The 17,500-nt window shown below is 38.4% G+C and overlaps 1 protein-coding gene across 6 annotated transcripts in view; it reads right to left on the bottom strand.

The window, feature by feature from the left end:
- Positions 1 to 17,500, bottom strand: part of LOC135211170 (cAMP-dependent protein kinase type I regulatory subunit-like) — a 247,572-nt gene that overhangs the window by 93,991 nt on the left and 136,081 nt on the right. The window contains exon 1 of one of the 6 annotated variants that reach the window (XM_064244372.1): positions 10,723 to 10,874. The exons of 3 other annotated variants lie outside the window; for them this stretch is intronic. Coding sequence is in view for 2 of the 3 variants with exons in the window: in XM_064244369.1 (XP_064100439.1) it covers positions 10,333 to 10,402 (70 nt within the window). In the remaining variant the exon portion in view is untranslated. Of the gene's footprint in view, positions 1 to 10,332; positions 10,418 to 10,624; positions 10,665 to 10,722; positions 10,875 to 17,500 lie in introns of those variants that run through there. 2 more of the 6 variants (XM_064244370.1, XM_064244369.1) reach the window with 2 other exon arrangements.

The raw sequence follows: 17,500 nt of genomic DNA, 5'->3' as shown, positions 1-17,500 counted from the left end.
TGTTATTTCTCTCTCTCACGTTGAATTTCCATCTCTCTCTATCCCTCTTCCCCCTATCTGCGACCCATAGCCATCAACTAACAACTGGATGCATATCTGCCTCGGTCAACTGCGGCAAACTGAGTTCAGTGGAACGTATCCTTATTGTCAACACACCTCCCCCCCCCCCCCTCCCTCTTCGGCGCAATGTCCAAAAAAGGGAAAAGAATTACACTCCAGTTTCTTGGGAAAAAAAATATCAGCTCAAATTAGGTTAAGAAAAATGACTTAATGCAATCTTTAAAAGTCATGTTATTAACACTGCCGTCATGCCTATCACATATACGAAACGTCATGGATAGAAAGAATATAGAATTTAGGCCAAAGGCCCAGCGCTGAGACTTGAGGTGTAATTCAGCACTGAAAAAGGAAACTGACAGTAAGGAGGTTTGAAAGGTGTAATAAGAGGGAAAACCTTTCAGTTGAATTGACACAATTGCTAGAGAGAGTGGAAAGTCAGATGGAAGAAAAAGAATATGAACGATGGCACAGTTAAGGAAATGAAAGAAGTTGCAGCCAGGGGCCGAAGGGACGCCGCAAAGAACCTTAAGTAATGCTTACAATGCTAAATAAAACGTAAGGCACAAAAATCCAATCCGTGCCGAAGTCAACCAAATTTCAAGGCCACCTCCTAAAGAAAGGGAACGAAAACCTCCGTTTACTACACGAAAAGTCAACTGTAAGAAATGAAAAGTTATCAAAGCCTTCTATAGGAAAAGTCAAGTTATCCAAGTCCTCTATAAAGAAAAGCAAGGTTACCGCGTCTTTTACAAGAAAAGCAAAGTTATTTAAGAAGTTTCAAAACTTTTTTTTTTTTTCTTAAACAACGCGTGCGTAAAAAGTCGAGCCTGTAATGGGCATGAAGGCATTGTTTTAAAATACACACTAAAAAAAAAAAAAGAAAAAAAATAAAGGTAGGTCGTCATCGCGCGATGCTAAGTACTTCCTCGGAATAGTAATGTCTTTGTCCTCAGGAGGAGGAGCCGGAAAAGGAAGGGATGAAGGATTCTTTTATAAATGTCTTCACGTGTACACATTAAAGTAAAGAAAAAAAAACATATCTGGCAAGACGAAGAGGATTGTTAACTCTTCTGCCTCAAATAAGAAGCAAACAGAACTCCAAGATGAATTCCGTGACATAACGACTTGGAAATGTACGGAAAAGTATTCAATTCTTCCCCATCCCCCATTTTCCTCTCAACTCTCTCTCTCTCTCTCTCTCTCTCTCTCTCTCTCTCTCTCTCTCTCTCTCTCTCTCTCTCTCTCTCTCTCTCTCTCACACACAATTTTCAGGATACCGTACTCAGTTTTCCCTGAATCCAAAAATCTAAATCTAAATATATATACAAAACTTCTAATTTCAAATTTGGTTAATTTTACACAAGTATATTCTTTTTTTATGTCAGTGGTCGCGACTCGTTAAGCGCTTAGTTTTGAGAGAAGAGAAGAGAAGCAGAGAGAGACGAGAGAGAGAAGAATAGAGAGAGAGAGAGAGAGAGAGAAATTGGTACAAACCATTCATAACTAATGGCCTTTAATTTCTTATAATTAATAAACCTTCCTTACGATAAATATCTAATTTCACATCTTCAAAATTGCCAACAAACTTTCGAGAAAAAAAAAAAAAAAAAAAAAAAAAAAAAAAAAAAAAACACACACACACATTCAAAACTCAAAAATCTTAACACTACAAATCCCCCGGACAAAGACACCGCCTTAGAAATCAATCAAAAGTTAAGGATTTCCAGCGAAAACCGAAAAACTTGGGGGCAAAAGTTGTGAACTCCACCCCGCCCCCCCCCCCACCCACCTACTACAGGGGGGAGGGGGGTTCATCTTCAGAAAAATGTCTTGCAAGAAGTTAAAGACCACCAAAAATACTCGGAGTCTTTTCCAGAGTTCTTGAAGAGCTGTGGTGGGAATTTATAAGACCCCACAATTCCAGGCAAGATATATCTCATCCTTTAAATATAAACCCCGTTGCAGAAGTTCAAGGATAACTTCCAAAGCCAAACTTCCACCAACACAGCGCTAAATGGCATCCTTGCAAACCTCTGGGAGTACAGAAACATTGCCCGTGCGCTTACACACAAACACAGAGAGAGAGAGAGAGAGAGAGAGAGAGAGAGAGAGAGAGAGAGAGAGAGAGAGAGAGACCGCTTCCTCGCTCGAGATAAAGACCGCGTTAAAAATAATTAGCAAGTTATGGCATATTGTGATTATCCCTATGCAGTTTCATTCGGCCTTTTTTACTCATCAGTTCAGACAAAATTATGTTTTTTTTTTAATGTTCATAATATCCACGCAATTATCCTCTATGACGCAGGCCATTACATCACCTTCAGAAACATAAAGCCAAGAGAAATGTCACACACTCGGCTGCCATTCTTGATGGCGCAGAATCTCCCAAACGCATTTTTTTTTTTTTTTTTTTTTTTTTTTTTAATTTTTTTTTGTTTTTTTTTTTTTTTTTTTTTTTATGGAAATGAACGCTCCCAAAAGGTACTCTAAACGTACAACGGGAAAAAACCCGAGGGAAAAGGTTTTTCCATTTGATTTTGCGTCATCGTCTGGCACATCATCGAATGATCTGATTTGCTTGGTTGCCCGCGAGATTGGACTGATTGATGGATTTATTTGTGGCTATTAAAACTGGCGTCACAATAAGTTATGGACGCCGTAATAAAATTAAATAAGAAATGAAAAAGATAAATAATTTCAAATACGGAGTCTCACACAAGTAATGTATCTAAAATCGAATATATATATATATAATATCTGTAAAACATATATAACTTAGGCTACATATACAACTAAGCACATAACTATTCACGAATGTTATCATGAATAGTAAGAGAGTGAAAGCGGTCGCTTCGCGCAGGTATTTGGAAGTAAACATATCGGATGATGTAGGATGAGAAAAGAGGAGGCGAGTCACGGAGCTGACCAAGCAAGGATCGTACGAGGAGGATGTTGCCATAAGTGCGTGCGTGCGTGGGGGGGGGAGGGGGAGGCCCACCCCAGGGGGGGCCGGGGGGGGGAACAAGACTGACGCGACTACGGAAGCAAATGTTGGGATCTTAAATAGAATTTCTATGGTAAGTGTCAATAGTTATATAAAAAAAAAAAAAAAAAAAAAAACACTACTGTCCTGAAATCTTGTTTGTTTGTTTGTATGGTGTTTTTACGTTGCATGGAACCAGTGGTTATTCAGCAACGGAACCAACGGCTTTACGTGACTTCCGAACCACGTCGAGAGTGAACTTATATCACCAGAAATACACATCTCTCACTCCTCAATGGAATGGCCGAGAATCGAACCCGCGACACCGAGGTGGGACGCTAATACCATACCAACCACGCCGCTGAGGCGCTCTGTCCTGAAATCGACAACAACTGTGCGCACGCGCTGAATATTTACTCCATTTTTGAAAATGCTGGCGAGTACTCCTCTCAGAATAATTGGAAATTACTGTGATGAATTGTTAGCAGAGCAAACGTGACATAATAATGAAACTGCTCAAAAATGTGAAGATACGCAGGTGATACAGTGATAAATCCCAGTTTTGAGATGGTTCGATCATGTGGAAAGAGTGGAGGATTATAACTACGTGAAACACGTACACAGCTATGAAGTGTTAGGAGAAACTAGAAGGGGGAAGACTTAGAAAGAGCTGGCTAGGTGGCTTGAAAGACGTACTAGAACGGAAAGGCTTCAACATCAATGAAGCAAAGAGCGAGACGAGAGAGAGAGAGAGAGAGAGAGAGAGAGAGAGAGAGAGAGAGAGAGAGAGAGAGAGGGGGCAGTGATGGTAAAGAGCTCAACGTGATGCTGATGAGCTGTGTGTGGAGGTGCAAGCAGCAGCTGATGGTGTGAACGCTTCCTAAATACAGCAATGAGGACTCAGTCTAAGCAGTTTTTCTCCGAAGCCAACCCTTCTCAATGGAAACTGCCTCATTTTTAATAAATGCATAACTAACACGAAGGAGACGCAGACGACCAGACAGCGAATGAACAATCTGATAAATAGACCGACAAATAGAAAAGAGGGGGTTGGGGGTAGGAGCGCGCATAAAACAAGTGAAGAACCGCTGAAATCTTGAAGTGTTTGCCATCATAAGCAGCTCAGGTGTTGACCACTTGACCGACTTTATGCAGCAAGTGCAACTCACGAAAAGGTGCGCGCGAAATCTCTCTCTCTCTCTCTCTCTCTCTCTCTCTCTCTCTCTCTCTCTCTCTCTCTCTCTCTCTCTTACTGTGTGTGTGTGTGTGTGTGTGTGTGTGTGTTCAAATTTTCAATCAGGTTCTGCTTGATGGCTGCCTTGAGTAAATGCTACGAAGTTAAGTACGTAAGTAAATTCCTAACATACAACCAATTTAAAAAAAACAATTCTGCACAAACAGTTCAGTCATGACAATAATAAAAACAAAGTATGAATAATTAAGCCTTCTCCCCCACGACCATTTCCCCTTCGTTTTTCAATAAAAAAACTGACAACAACGAATGGCATGAAACCCCCGATAGATATCATTTACTTTGAGGCTTAGAACATCATAGATAGCAAGTATCTTTTTCTGTTTGAATCATCAATTGACAAAATAAGAGCACATAACATTTACAACCCCCCTCTCCAAATAAAAAAACCTACAAATCCTCACTTTGTGCAAAAAAGAATCTCTCAATTTATATCAGTAAAACTGTGTATGTATGTATGTATATGTATATATATCTATATATATATATATATATATATATATATATATATATATATATATATACACACACACACACATGCGCATTAAGCTACAAATGTCCTTTAATATCCATTTCGCTCTACCTCGGAATCAATACATTTTCATATGTGTAAAACGAAAGGGAATTTTTTTAGTCGATAATAATTTCTCCTCCGTGAGCTGGTTCGAATCGACGAGAGGACGAAATTATTATCAACTAAAAAAATTCCACTTCGGTCAACATATATGGAAATATATTTATTCCTAAGTAGATTGAATTGGATATTAAAGGACATCTGTAACTTAATGCGTGTGTATGAATCATGGTGGTGTGATAAAAATTCTCACACATGTGTGTGTAATATATAAATATATATATATATATATATATATATCATATATATATATATATATATATATATATAGTGTTGACTTCAGCTAACTGTGCTTCCAGTGTAACGGGTTTGAAGACTGAGAGCCTCGGAAAACAACAGTATACATAAATACTTCGCTTTCAATTGAATGTTAACTCTCGCCTCCATCTCGACATTTTGAATCCAATCATTACAATCGCAGTCTTCTAACTTTCTCAACGCGATAAACTCATCCTTAAAAAGACGAACAACGCCTTATGCAACCAGGCAACGCATAAGGATAAACACGTTCGTCGTTTTAAAACTAATACTTTCCTGAGCGCCATCTATCGTGCCGCCTGCAGGAGGCAGAGATTGAATCTGTACCTTCACTCGACGCTTTCGTAAAAAATTCTATGAAGACTCATCAATGTTGCATTGCAGGCGTTTCCGTATGATCGAGGCAACATTCAACTGCAATATTTGTACAAAAAGTAACGTTTTATAATAATAATAATAATAATAATAATAATAATAATAATAATAATAATAATAATAATAATAATAACAACTCCTCTACCATAATTCCGTACTCGCAATGCACTTGGTGCTGTTATCCAAAAACATTTAAAAACTTAGTGCTATTAGCCATACAAACTTAAAACTACCATAATTTCCTTATTCTCAATGCACTCGGTGCTATTAACCATAAAAATGTAAAAACTTGGTGCTATTACCCATAGAGATTTAAAACTACCATAATTTCCGTACTCTCAATGCACTCGAAGCTACTAACCACAGTAACCACTTGACTACTTTTGAGCAATTACTCATTGAGAGAGAGAAAGAATCTAAACGTTCGTATTCGAAAGAAACAATATACCAACTTTCAAGATCATCCGCCTTAACTGTTCTAGTGAAAACCTTGATATTTTCTTGACAATTTACGAATACTGAATATATCTGTCTGGGAACTCTTATTCCATGAGAACCTGTTTATGGGAGATTCTCGTTTTTCCCAGAAAGTCTTATTTGGGTTCATAAATACCCAAATTACGGCACAGACACCCGAATTACGTCAGACGATAATGTATGATTAGAATAACGAACAAAAGGTCATGATGCTTTAAAAATCCTTTCACTGGGCCCAGAATACATTCCGCGTTGGCTGGACAGTCAGTCCCCCCGATAAACAAACCTCCTTTTATTTGCACTTATAAATAAAAAAAAAAATTATAAGTTGTATCTGAACTTCCGGCGTCTCTTCTTTCTCGAATTGGCTCCTGACTGCCTGCAATGAATCTTTTCAGACGAGGGATCTGGCTGTCAAATGATGACAACTTAACAAGAGAGACTTTTTTTTATAGGCAAAAGCAACGTGAAAAACGTCTTTATATTTACATACTGATCAACTGATCAGCTACTGACGGTTTCGGGAAATATCGCCATTTGACAGGTACTATTTGATTTTGTTTCGCAGCTACGAACAAAATGCCCTCGACTTACAAAAGGTGGGCGCGCGCGACAGCAAAAGCCATTTTCACCAACCACAACCATCATTACCATTTGTTTGTCCAGAGAATCAAAAGGCTGGAAAATCTGTAAACAAACACATTATGGAAGTTTTTAGTTTTATTTTAATCCATGTCTAACTCCAGCGTTCAACTCCGCATCACAGCAACGGAGCCAGAAATAGAGAATTTGCCTGACCATTTCACCGAATATGAAAACATCATCTTCGTGTTATGAACATCAACATCGATGTTGATGTTCATCGCTTCTGCACGTTAAGCTGACCTTTTAATCAAATCGTTCTTTATGATTGCTGACTTCTCTTACTGAAATGAACACAATTATAGCGACTATTCTGCATCACAACATTTCTCAGCCATAAATATTCATTAAAAATACCCATAATTAACCATAATTAGGCAATTATACCATTCCAAGACACTATTTGTACAGTGCTTTCAAGATAAACCTGCAAAATATTTATAAAATAAAATGTTAGCGCACTGAAAATCTATTACACACGACTGGAAACAAGAGGGGGATTTGTGCATTTTGCTAAACAGGTATTTTCGTGAACTTGAAAGCGCGTCAGAAGATCGAAAAGAGAGTATTATGAAGTTACAGATATTCTCTTATTCTGAAAGAATATCGCAGTGATATGAGAGAGAGAGAGAGAGAGAGAGAGGAGAGAGGATGAGAGAGAGAGAGAGAGAGAGAGAGAGAGAGAGCGTTATAACACAAAGGCATTATAAACGCCCAAATTTATGAAGAGATTATCCTTAGAACGGTGGTCAAGTTAAAAGTTAACAAAAAATAATTATTTATATGTACGTGCATATATATGCATATATATACATATATATACACATACACATATACGTATATATACACATAGACGTACATATACATAATATATATATTATACATGTATATACACATATACGTATATAGACACAGACATACATAAACATATATATAGAATAATATATATATATATATATATATATATATATATATGAGATAAACATTACAAAATGCATAGAGCCAGAACAGGCGACAACCATTAAGAAGCAGTACCAGCTGTTGCATTTACAACCTTGTGAAAGATGACCACCAGGCGCTGATACGTGCCTGTGCAAACAACGGTCGGAGGAGATACCGGCAAGTTAAGAGCCTCGCCCTCCCCTCCGTGTCCCCCCCCTCCCCCCCCCCCCCCCTCAACCCCCGACACGCGTCGGAATAATGGCCGAACTGAAGCAGGCGGAAAAACAATGATTACGAAAAAACAATGGGGAAGAAATTTTCACGCAAAGAGGCACCTAATGGTAAACAAACCTCAGAATACTCGTGCGGAAATTTGAATGAACTTTTATAATTAGAATATATATATATATATATATATATATATATATATATATATATATATATATATATATTATAAACTAGGAGCATTCTTATATAATAAATCTGGATTGTTACTCATTACTCATCGGACTAAGTTACCGTCGACGGTCATTTCTATTGTCTATCAGACCCTTTACAATAAATTATCCTTTAGACTCCCTACAATAAATCACAGTAGACTTTGCAATAAACTACCTTTATCTATTAGACTTGCTAAAATAAATGATCCATTAGACTTCTTGCAATAAATTATAATTATCTATTGGACTTCTTACATTAAATTATAATTATCTATTAGACTTCTTACAATAAATTATAATTATGTATTACACTTCTTACATTAAATTATAATTATCTTCTTGACTTTTACAATAAATTATCTATAAGACCCTTTGCAATATATACTATCTTTTATACTCTAGAAGTGAACATGAACGGAGATGCAGTAAAAGGAATCAAAAGGGGGTTGCAGTAAGGGGCCGAAGGGACGCTGCAAAGAATCTTACATAACGCCTAAGTGCACCGCATGAGGTGTACTGACTGCATTACCTCCCGACGGAGAACTTCAAATTAGGTGCCCAATGAATAAATTAAAAAAACAATCACACCACTCCGGTCTACCATAATTTTCTACTGCTTAAATTTGACGATGCCCCTCTGCAGGACACTATCGAATTTCGTCACCTCCGCGGCGTCCGCGACCTTTGCTGCTGTGACGCTAAATCAATGAGTCGTGGACACATTGACCTATTAGTTACGACTGTATAAAGGAAGACAAGTAAGTGTGTGTGTGTGTGTGTGTGTGTGTGTGTCGGAGCGAACGTTTTGAGTGTTAAGAAATAAATGGGTTAGGTTGCAAGTTGACACGACCTTAATACCAACACCTTAAGCCCTTAAGTATACAATGATAAACGATTTACGAGTCAAAAATACAGCATTCGAAAACTCATAATACTATTAAGAGATTAATCTTGCCGCCAAGAGAAAACTACCAACTTGTTCATCTTTAGATAAATATTAGATTACAAGCCAACAGCATCATGAAAAACTAAGAGATCACTGCTGTTCTGGAAAGGGAAATAATGCTACCCACAATCAAAAGACGCTTAGCGGAGAGTGAATCTGTGCTGGCTGCGTGTCAGCACTATTTTAACCCAGAATGAACCCGCAACAGCTTTTCTCTACAATATTATAAATGTAGCATTTGTACAGAAACCTTACGGGAGACAGCTTTGGGTGACAGAAGCATTTAGTCGGCCTCCTCTTTTTATTATTATTTTTTTAGACAGACTTTTTTCCGAATTTCCAATACTCAGAATGACTAACAATAATTATTTTGGAGAGTCTATCAAGATAAATAAAAAACTTCCCGTAGTGAATATTTTTAAAAACAATTTTTAAAAATCCAATTTCCCATTATCAATTTTTCCATTAATTGTTATCGGAATATTTACATTAATATAATATATATATATAATATATATATATATATATTTAAATTTTTAAAACCCATATATATATAAAGAACTGGTCTCTTCACGTGATATGGGTAAAATTGGAATACAGTCATTTATAATCAACGCCTAATGCATACGAAAACCATACTAATTACCCCGATCGTGGAATTTTTTTTTTAATATGAGAGAGAGAGGAGAGAGAGAGAGAGAGAGAGGAGAGAGAGAGAGAGCAGAGAGAGAGCCCACAAAAGTAATGGCTTTCTAACAGACAAAAGGAGATGGGAAAAATACTATATATGACCCCTCGTGAAATTCGTGCATATGAGAGAGAGAGAGAGAGAGAGAGAGAGAGAGAGAGAGAGAGAGAGAGAGAGAGAGAGAATTCACGAAAACCTCGTCACCCTCACTTGCTTCAATTACTTTAATTACTATAGAATCTAATTCTTCTAATCTTCCGAGTAACTAACGAACGCATGGTTACGTTTTACTCGAAAACCGGAGAGGGAGGGGGGGCGGCAGGTCGAGAGGAAACATCAAATGAAAGAGTTTCAAAAAAAATATTGGGGATCTTTCCTAGAGAGAGAGAGAGAGAGAGAGAGAGAGAGAGAGAGAGAGAGAGAGAGAGAGAGAGAGAGAGACCTCCCAACGGTTTAAACCAGGTCTGTATCCACCTTAGCTGCGTGTTTAGTAAAAGGTTGTTGGCGGTTACCGTAAAAACACGAACTAGGCAACAATCAAGGCAAAAAATACAATATTTTTTTTTTTACATAAATCTGTCACAAGCGGTCATCGCAATACACACACACACAAACAAACACACAGCCACACCAACATTTTGCGTCTCTTGCGTCGCTCACTTCACAAGATGACGAGGTAAATGAAATGAATTTGATTTTCGTCATCCCATTTTGTTGTTTAAATTCTATTTTATTCTGCACTAGAAATCCAGTTACAGTTTATTAGTCTAAATAAGACAACGTGCGTTAATTAGTGTATCACATTTCTGCCTTGTCACTATCATTTATAGATAACATTTATCAGAGACGCTAAAAACAAAAATTCGAAGGGCATTTATCCGCAAAATCCAATGAATGGAATCACAGTCTTCATCCAGATATAAAAACCCCGAAATAAATGTGCGTGGCTCATCGACGACGCTCGTATTGTTGCAAAGCTGCTCCGCCAGCAGGGAGCTCAACTTTCGTGAACATCCAACACCCACCACGCCTGAGGAACAACTAGACTCTCGATAGAATAGAGGCCACCGTCACCGCCACGGTCGACTCGGGCTCGACTAGCGGGAAAGTTGCAGCTTTTGCCTGGCCCACTGGCCTAGCAGCCAGCCACCTATACCGCCAGTACAACACTCCTCCACCAACTGGGGATCGGGGAGAGACGAGGAGGAGGAGGAGGAAGAGGAGGAGGTGGTGGTCCTTCAACAACGAACGAATTCTCTATGTTTCACTCTTACCCCGTGCACCCCCGAGGACGTCATCTAGTCCTCGAGGGGCTCGCTACGCCCTCCTCCATCCCCTGCTGGCTTCCTTCCTTCACCCACGGTCTAGACCGTGTCCTCACCCTCCCTGGCAAACCTCCTACCACATCCGAGCCCAGTCATGTCTCGACTTAGCTTCGTCTTTCGGGAGAACGATCTCCCTTCAGGGAGTGACAGAAAAAAAAAAGTCCCCTCTTTTTGAGATTCTTACAAAACGCGAAAGAAGCTGACAGCAGTTGACAGACAACGGACGTAGCACTGCCAAGAGACGTACGCACCCGTGCCATAGTGTTGACGGCGCACCATCACAGATGTGACAAGAGATATTTCAACAAATGGTTTTCTGAATTAATTGTTCCAGATCACTGCATTAAGCTCTTCTTCGAGAGCAAATCCTGATTAATATCTGCCGGCAATAATAATTAATTATAAGCGTTAAAAGCTCCGACAAACGGAATAAACATACTCCAACACTTGAGCTTCTGTAATTTATGTAACAGCAATAAATAAAGGCTTTCAGCTTAGCACCATACAAGAATTAATCTCATAAACAATAATCTTGGAGATCGCGTAATCATTATCGCAGAGATTTGCATAACAAGAAAATTAGGATCGTATCTCCCAGTAAACTTAATGTGAATGGGAAAAAACCGCTGACATCACTGATATTAAAAGGAAAACATTCATCACTCATCATTCAGAAACAAATACAATCCAAAGTTTAGAGAACCTAGTTTACCTAGAACTGACGACAGGCACGTAGGACGAAAATGCACAACTTTGTGTATGTGTGTAAGAATGTGTTTAAGTTAGAGGCTTGACACCTGAAAATACACAGTTTCCAAAGAAGAATATTTATAAACATACTTTGGAGCAGAAAACGGCGAGGAAATGCTCAATAAATTATGTGTTAGTACAGAGTTCAGTGAACTAGTTGATGACTGTTATGGTGAGTTGTGTGACTGGAGATATATCTGATGATTATTTGTCAAAAGTTTACATAATTAAAAGTTGAGGGGGAAGAGATATAAATTTAGCTGCAAATTTAAAAGAAAATGGATGAAGTGTGGGCACTAATACCTCAAGTGGTATCACACATATACCAAGTGGTGTTTTGGGGTACTGGCGAGAAAGGAGGGGGGGGGGGGGATAAAAACGGAAAACGGTGGTATTAAAATTGTGATGGTAAATGAAGGAGAGATTATCTGAGGTACTACTGCATGACTGAAGATATATAAAGGCATACATGATAGCGGGTAGTAGCCGAGAAGAAACTGAGAGAAAATAAGCAAGGTAAGAAAATAGAAAAACTACAGGGAGAACAAAAATTGAACGAATAAACAAAGTAAATTATATACCTTAGATAAGCTGTCTGCTACGGATGCATTCTGGGCCGATGGAGTGAGTCTTCTGAAATGTGTTGAATGCGAAGGATAAAACAGAAGCAGTGTTGAATGGTGATACCAGATTACACAGGGTTAATGAAAGTGACTGCTGAGGATGTACGATGGTACTTGAGATCAAAGAATGGGATTACAAGTGAAATTCTTTGGTCTGGCGCTTTTGAGGTTTTTGTTTGTTTGTTTGTATGTATGCGGGTGTTTTCCGCACTGTTGACGTTGGAACCATGGAACCACGTGGTCTTATTCTACGGCCAACGGGTACCAACGGCTTTACGTGCACTTTACCGAAACCACGTCCAGGAGAGCGAACTTCTATCACCAAAAATACACATCTCTCACTCCCCAATGGAATGGCCGAGATTCGAACCCGCGACCACCGAGGTGAGAAGCAAAAACCAAACCAACCACGCCAATGAGGCGCTACTGGCGCTTTTGAGGGAAACGTTCCAAAGAATGGCAGAGATAAAAATATTTTTCAACACACAAAGGTCAAGGTGATACAAGAGGAAACTGTAGGCAAGTGTAAGAATCGTGGCAGAATAACATCATTTGATGTGCAGGGGAGAGTGCAAGGGCAGGACTTTGGATGGATGGATGGATGGATGGATATACGAGATTTAGGTCTAAGACCCAGGACTAGGACCCAAAGGGTCATTCAGCCCCATCATGAGGTATGATTATGAGCAATGGCTATGTATGTATTTTTATGGGAGTACAAACTTCATGAAAACTGAAGATAAAATTATATATGTGTATTTTTATGGGAGTATAGTATAAACTTAATGAAAACTGAGGATAAATAAATAAATAAATACTAGTCCTTGAAATATAAAATATATAAAAATGCTAAAAATCTATTATCTCTTATGAAATAAATCAATTTCTTTTAAAAACTTCAATACAGCTTCTCCATCTGTATCATTATCCAAAACCTCTGCTCAGAGCTGGCCTCCTGCAAGCCCATGCTTACGCCGGCAGGATTTTGGTTGGGAAGGAAAAGACAGCGGCTTTAACAAGAGGGTGTCGTTCAAGTTTTTGATATCTGGAAAAAGTGTACAGACCTAGAAAGACCTTATGACAGAAAGTGTTGAGAATTTCGGTACAGAAGGTAAGTCAGTCATTGGAAGCAAATAAAAGATTTTACGAAGGAACTGAAGCAGGTTAGAATAAGTAGGTGCGATAATGACCGGTTTGGTGTAAAACATGAGGCTAAGACAATGGCGCGTTACGTTCCTGCTCAATATCTTTAGGGCAGGAGTGATGCCTTAAGTCACAGACAGGACAGTATATGTGGCAGCAAAGTTGTAGGATATGAAAATGAGTCTCAAATTAAATACAAAATTACTGATGCACGCAATGCTATCGAGACGACAGGATAATGAAGAGAATCTGCAGAAATTTGTGAGAGGTAGAGTCTGTTGGTAAGAAGAGACACTTAAAAAGTAAATGTAAAACTCAAGTTACAATGTTAAATGAGAAAAGTGAAGATGAGGCTATGACTGTTAATATGGAGGGCGAACATGTTATAAATTCCTTTATGAAGAATCACCAAAGTAAAGAATAAAATGCGATAAAATTTAAAAGAATCTCTCACTCATTGTACGTTTCAAAAATACTTCCACACATTTTTGAACTATTTTCAGAAATGAAGGCTTGTCTTTACAAGGCGAATTTATGTGCTAATGTAATTATTTTTCAATTATGTCGAGCTAGTTTCTTCTTTTCTCTCACATCTCCTTCTCTGTTCATACACTTCATCATTCCCTTCAAAAACAAATAAATAAATAAATAAATAAATAAATGTTGAAACAAGAAAACCAAGAAACAAGAATCTTCGTTAAGGAAAAAATACGAAAACAGGATTTCATACATCAGCCATTTGAATAATGAAATTTCCCCAGGATGCAAACGGGCGCTGAGGGAGCCCTCTGGGACTGTGATCACCATCAAAGGATTGTGCAAGTCCCGTCCACCGCAGACTTACAAGAGAACTAAAATGCTCTAAACATGAGAAGAGAGAGAGTGTGAAATTAAACATGCAACATTGATTCCAACGTTCCGGCATAAATTGTATTCTTAATAACCAACCAGTCCCTTACGAATTCATTCGCTTCAAAACTTTGTTGCTCCTTGCTATTCTGGTCATGGTGTCTGCGCAGCTTTGCTCTTGTTGGGTTTTAGAATATGTGACGTTGGGAATGTTAGTACATAGTACATAATTCACAGTACACAGGCGTCATTTTGCGCAATGACTGGCTGAAGGAGGTCAGTGCTTGGAAGTTACTCGTACATTCTAATGAAAACTATCAATTGTCTGATAAGGTGATGCATCCGTTTGGAATATAATGGTACGCAGAAGTGCTGCATTGACCGCGAACATTAAAATTATGTTAGAACAACTCTCCTACGCCACTAACGCAATGTAATTATAGTAAGTATAACATAATTCGAAAATATACCTATGCACGTTTCAAAAATAATCCTCTGTGAAGAAACTCTTGGAACGAGAAACATTTGATAATCCACAACAATGAAAACACTTTGGTGTGTCAGTATATTATACATCACATAACAATGACAAACGAAAGGCTGAGTTCCGGTAACATCTGACGCGAACTTAGCACTGCACTGAAGCTGATTCTGACGTTGCAGAAACATTATCAACTGACAAAGCCGCTGAATAATATATCCGTATCACATTCCATCAATAAAGACAAAGTTAATGACTATTTTCCAGACCACAGAGCTAAAATTCTAAGCTTCAACAAAAGAGAGACCAACCAGAGGAAGCGATCGAACGTGTATTTTCAAGTCAAAAGTTTCGAAGCTCGCAACAAAATTCAAAGCACTGGCCAAGGTCCTTCAAAACTATGGGGCCATGGCACTGGCATACTGGCGGAGAGGATCACAGCAGAACGTGCTTGGAGAGAGCCCCTAGCCCTGTCAATTCATTCCAGAATACTACCTCCGTTTTCACCGGAATCTCTTACACTTCATAAAAGAGCGGATTGCCTCACGAATCTCCAAACATCATCATGAACCTTCACATGACCTCGCGACACTTACTGTGACCTAATGACCCTCCGAATGACCCAATAACGCCCGGAATCACTTCACGAACGTCAACCTATGAATTACTATCGGACGAGGAAGATACAAACACTTTATTCGTCCTTATCAGATGTGCGATACCACAACATCTCCCGTAGGGGAAAGTTGTTCAATTTGCTTATCATTCGCTTTCATTCCTGCAAGGACCAATAATTTCAGCTTTCTATATACTAATAACACTGGACGATACATAGAGTTATACCACTCTAAATTCACAATTTTAGCCAAACAATGTTTTCTTTCTTCTAATGCAATCTGCGCCATCCAGCACCAAGCCATGTATACGGAAATATATATCGACATACACACCTCTCTCTCTCTCTCTCTCTCTCTCTCTCTCTCTCTCTCTCTCTCTCTCTCCTGTTAATTTTAGCTGTCAACTTTTATCAATAATTTTACTCGACCAAACATTGATAAATAAAAGAGGTTAAGACGTTCTATATTAGATCATTTACTTTTCTATAAACAAGTATATAACTCCCTCTGCCAGCGTTTCCTGGTCAATACAAGATCAAAATGAGCCGCAATCCATAATAATAGAATTAAGAACTATAAAGTAAACAAAATATAAAAACTAATTCACACAAATACACAATTTGGAGACCTCTGCTATGACCTTTAACCAAATGAAAAGGGAAGCCACATCAGTTAACAGACAACGATAAGAAGAGCGGGAGAGAGAGAGAGAGAAAAAAAAAAACTTACTCCATTACCGGCAGGAAAATTGACCCAACTGAAAAACAACTAAATTCCTGGAAAATCCTAAGGAACGCCCTCCTGATCGCAGTCATTAAATATCAAAAGCGAAAAAGGTTTCGGATAATAACACACGGAACTAAAGAACTGGCCCCACCCAAAGCTGGTGCACAGTGATTAAATGCGAGATTAAAACACGGTCTTCTAATTGAATATATTATATTATATTATATACTATATATATATATATATATATATATATATATATATATATATATATATATATGTATGTATATATGTATATATATATATAATATATATATACACGTGTGTACAAGCGACTTCTTAATATTTCCAAATACTGAACATCGGATCACGAATGGGGCCTAAAGCTTAAAAACACTCGGCTATCAGAGAGATGAAATTCATGCTTGAGGTTATGAAATTTAGGCTGTCGACCCGAACACTGGAGCACTTCAGCACTTAAGATAGTGAAAGTGGGCGTATAATGCTGTATGAGCAGCGGCCCCCCAAAACTTTCAGCAAAGGCCCGGTGGTGGCCTGTCCTACAGCATTGCCAAATCAAGGCTAAATTAATCTTAAATAAAATAAAAACTGCTGAGACTAAAGGGATGCAATTTGGTGTTTGATGATTGGATAAACAACGGACAGACAAAGCAGTCACAATAGGTTTTATTTTACAGAAAACTAAAAATAAAGAAGCCTACGAAAAAGGATCTAAACGAACATGCAAGAGAAAACATCAGAGTCGCATTATTAATAAGAAATAAAAGACATGTTGGGCAGCAAGACTGAAGAAAGGATGCAGAAATGGAAGTAGAAAATGAGACCGAAAAGACGCCAAATAAGATAACTCAATCACTAAACCAGACAAATACCACTTCACACCTTTTTGTTTGCTTTCGTAAATGCAGCAGTGGGTGTATACGGCATTTTTTTTCTGCTTCTGGTGAGCATATTCCTGTCGGAGTCGGGTTTTGTATATTGTATATCAATCGGTTCCAATCATGGCCGGGACAGCAGTTCTCTCTCCATCTCTCTCTCTCACACACACATCCTACACAAACCCCCCAAAATAAATACATCAACCTGCATTGCTAAAACTTTAAATGTCGAGCCAATATCATCTTACGTCCCACACTAAACTCTAGGTCCTGGGATAAAGCTGCCAGCCTTGGCAACACCTCAACTACTTTTGCGTTTGCTTTCATTTTCCTTCGAGGATGGCCAAACAAACAACAATAACCCCTGCAAACTCTGCAAGAAAAATTTCA

Source organism: Macrobrachium nipponense, chromosome 4 (assembly GCF_015104395.2).
Source record: "Macrobrachium nipponense isolate FS-2020 chromosome 4, ASM1510439v2, whole genome shotgun sequence".
Taxonomy (NCBI): domain Eukaryota; kingdom Metazoa; phylum Arthropoda; class Malacostraca; order Decapoda; family Palaemonidae; genus Macrobrachium; species Macrobrachium nipponense.
The sequence above is the reverse complement of the archived record's forward strand: the minus strand, read 5'-3'. Positions and strand labels throughout refer to the sequence as shown.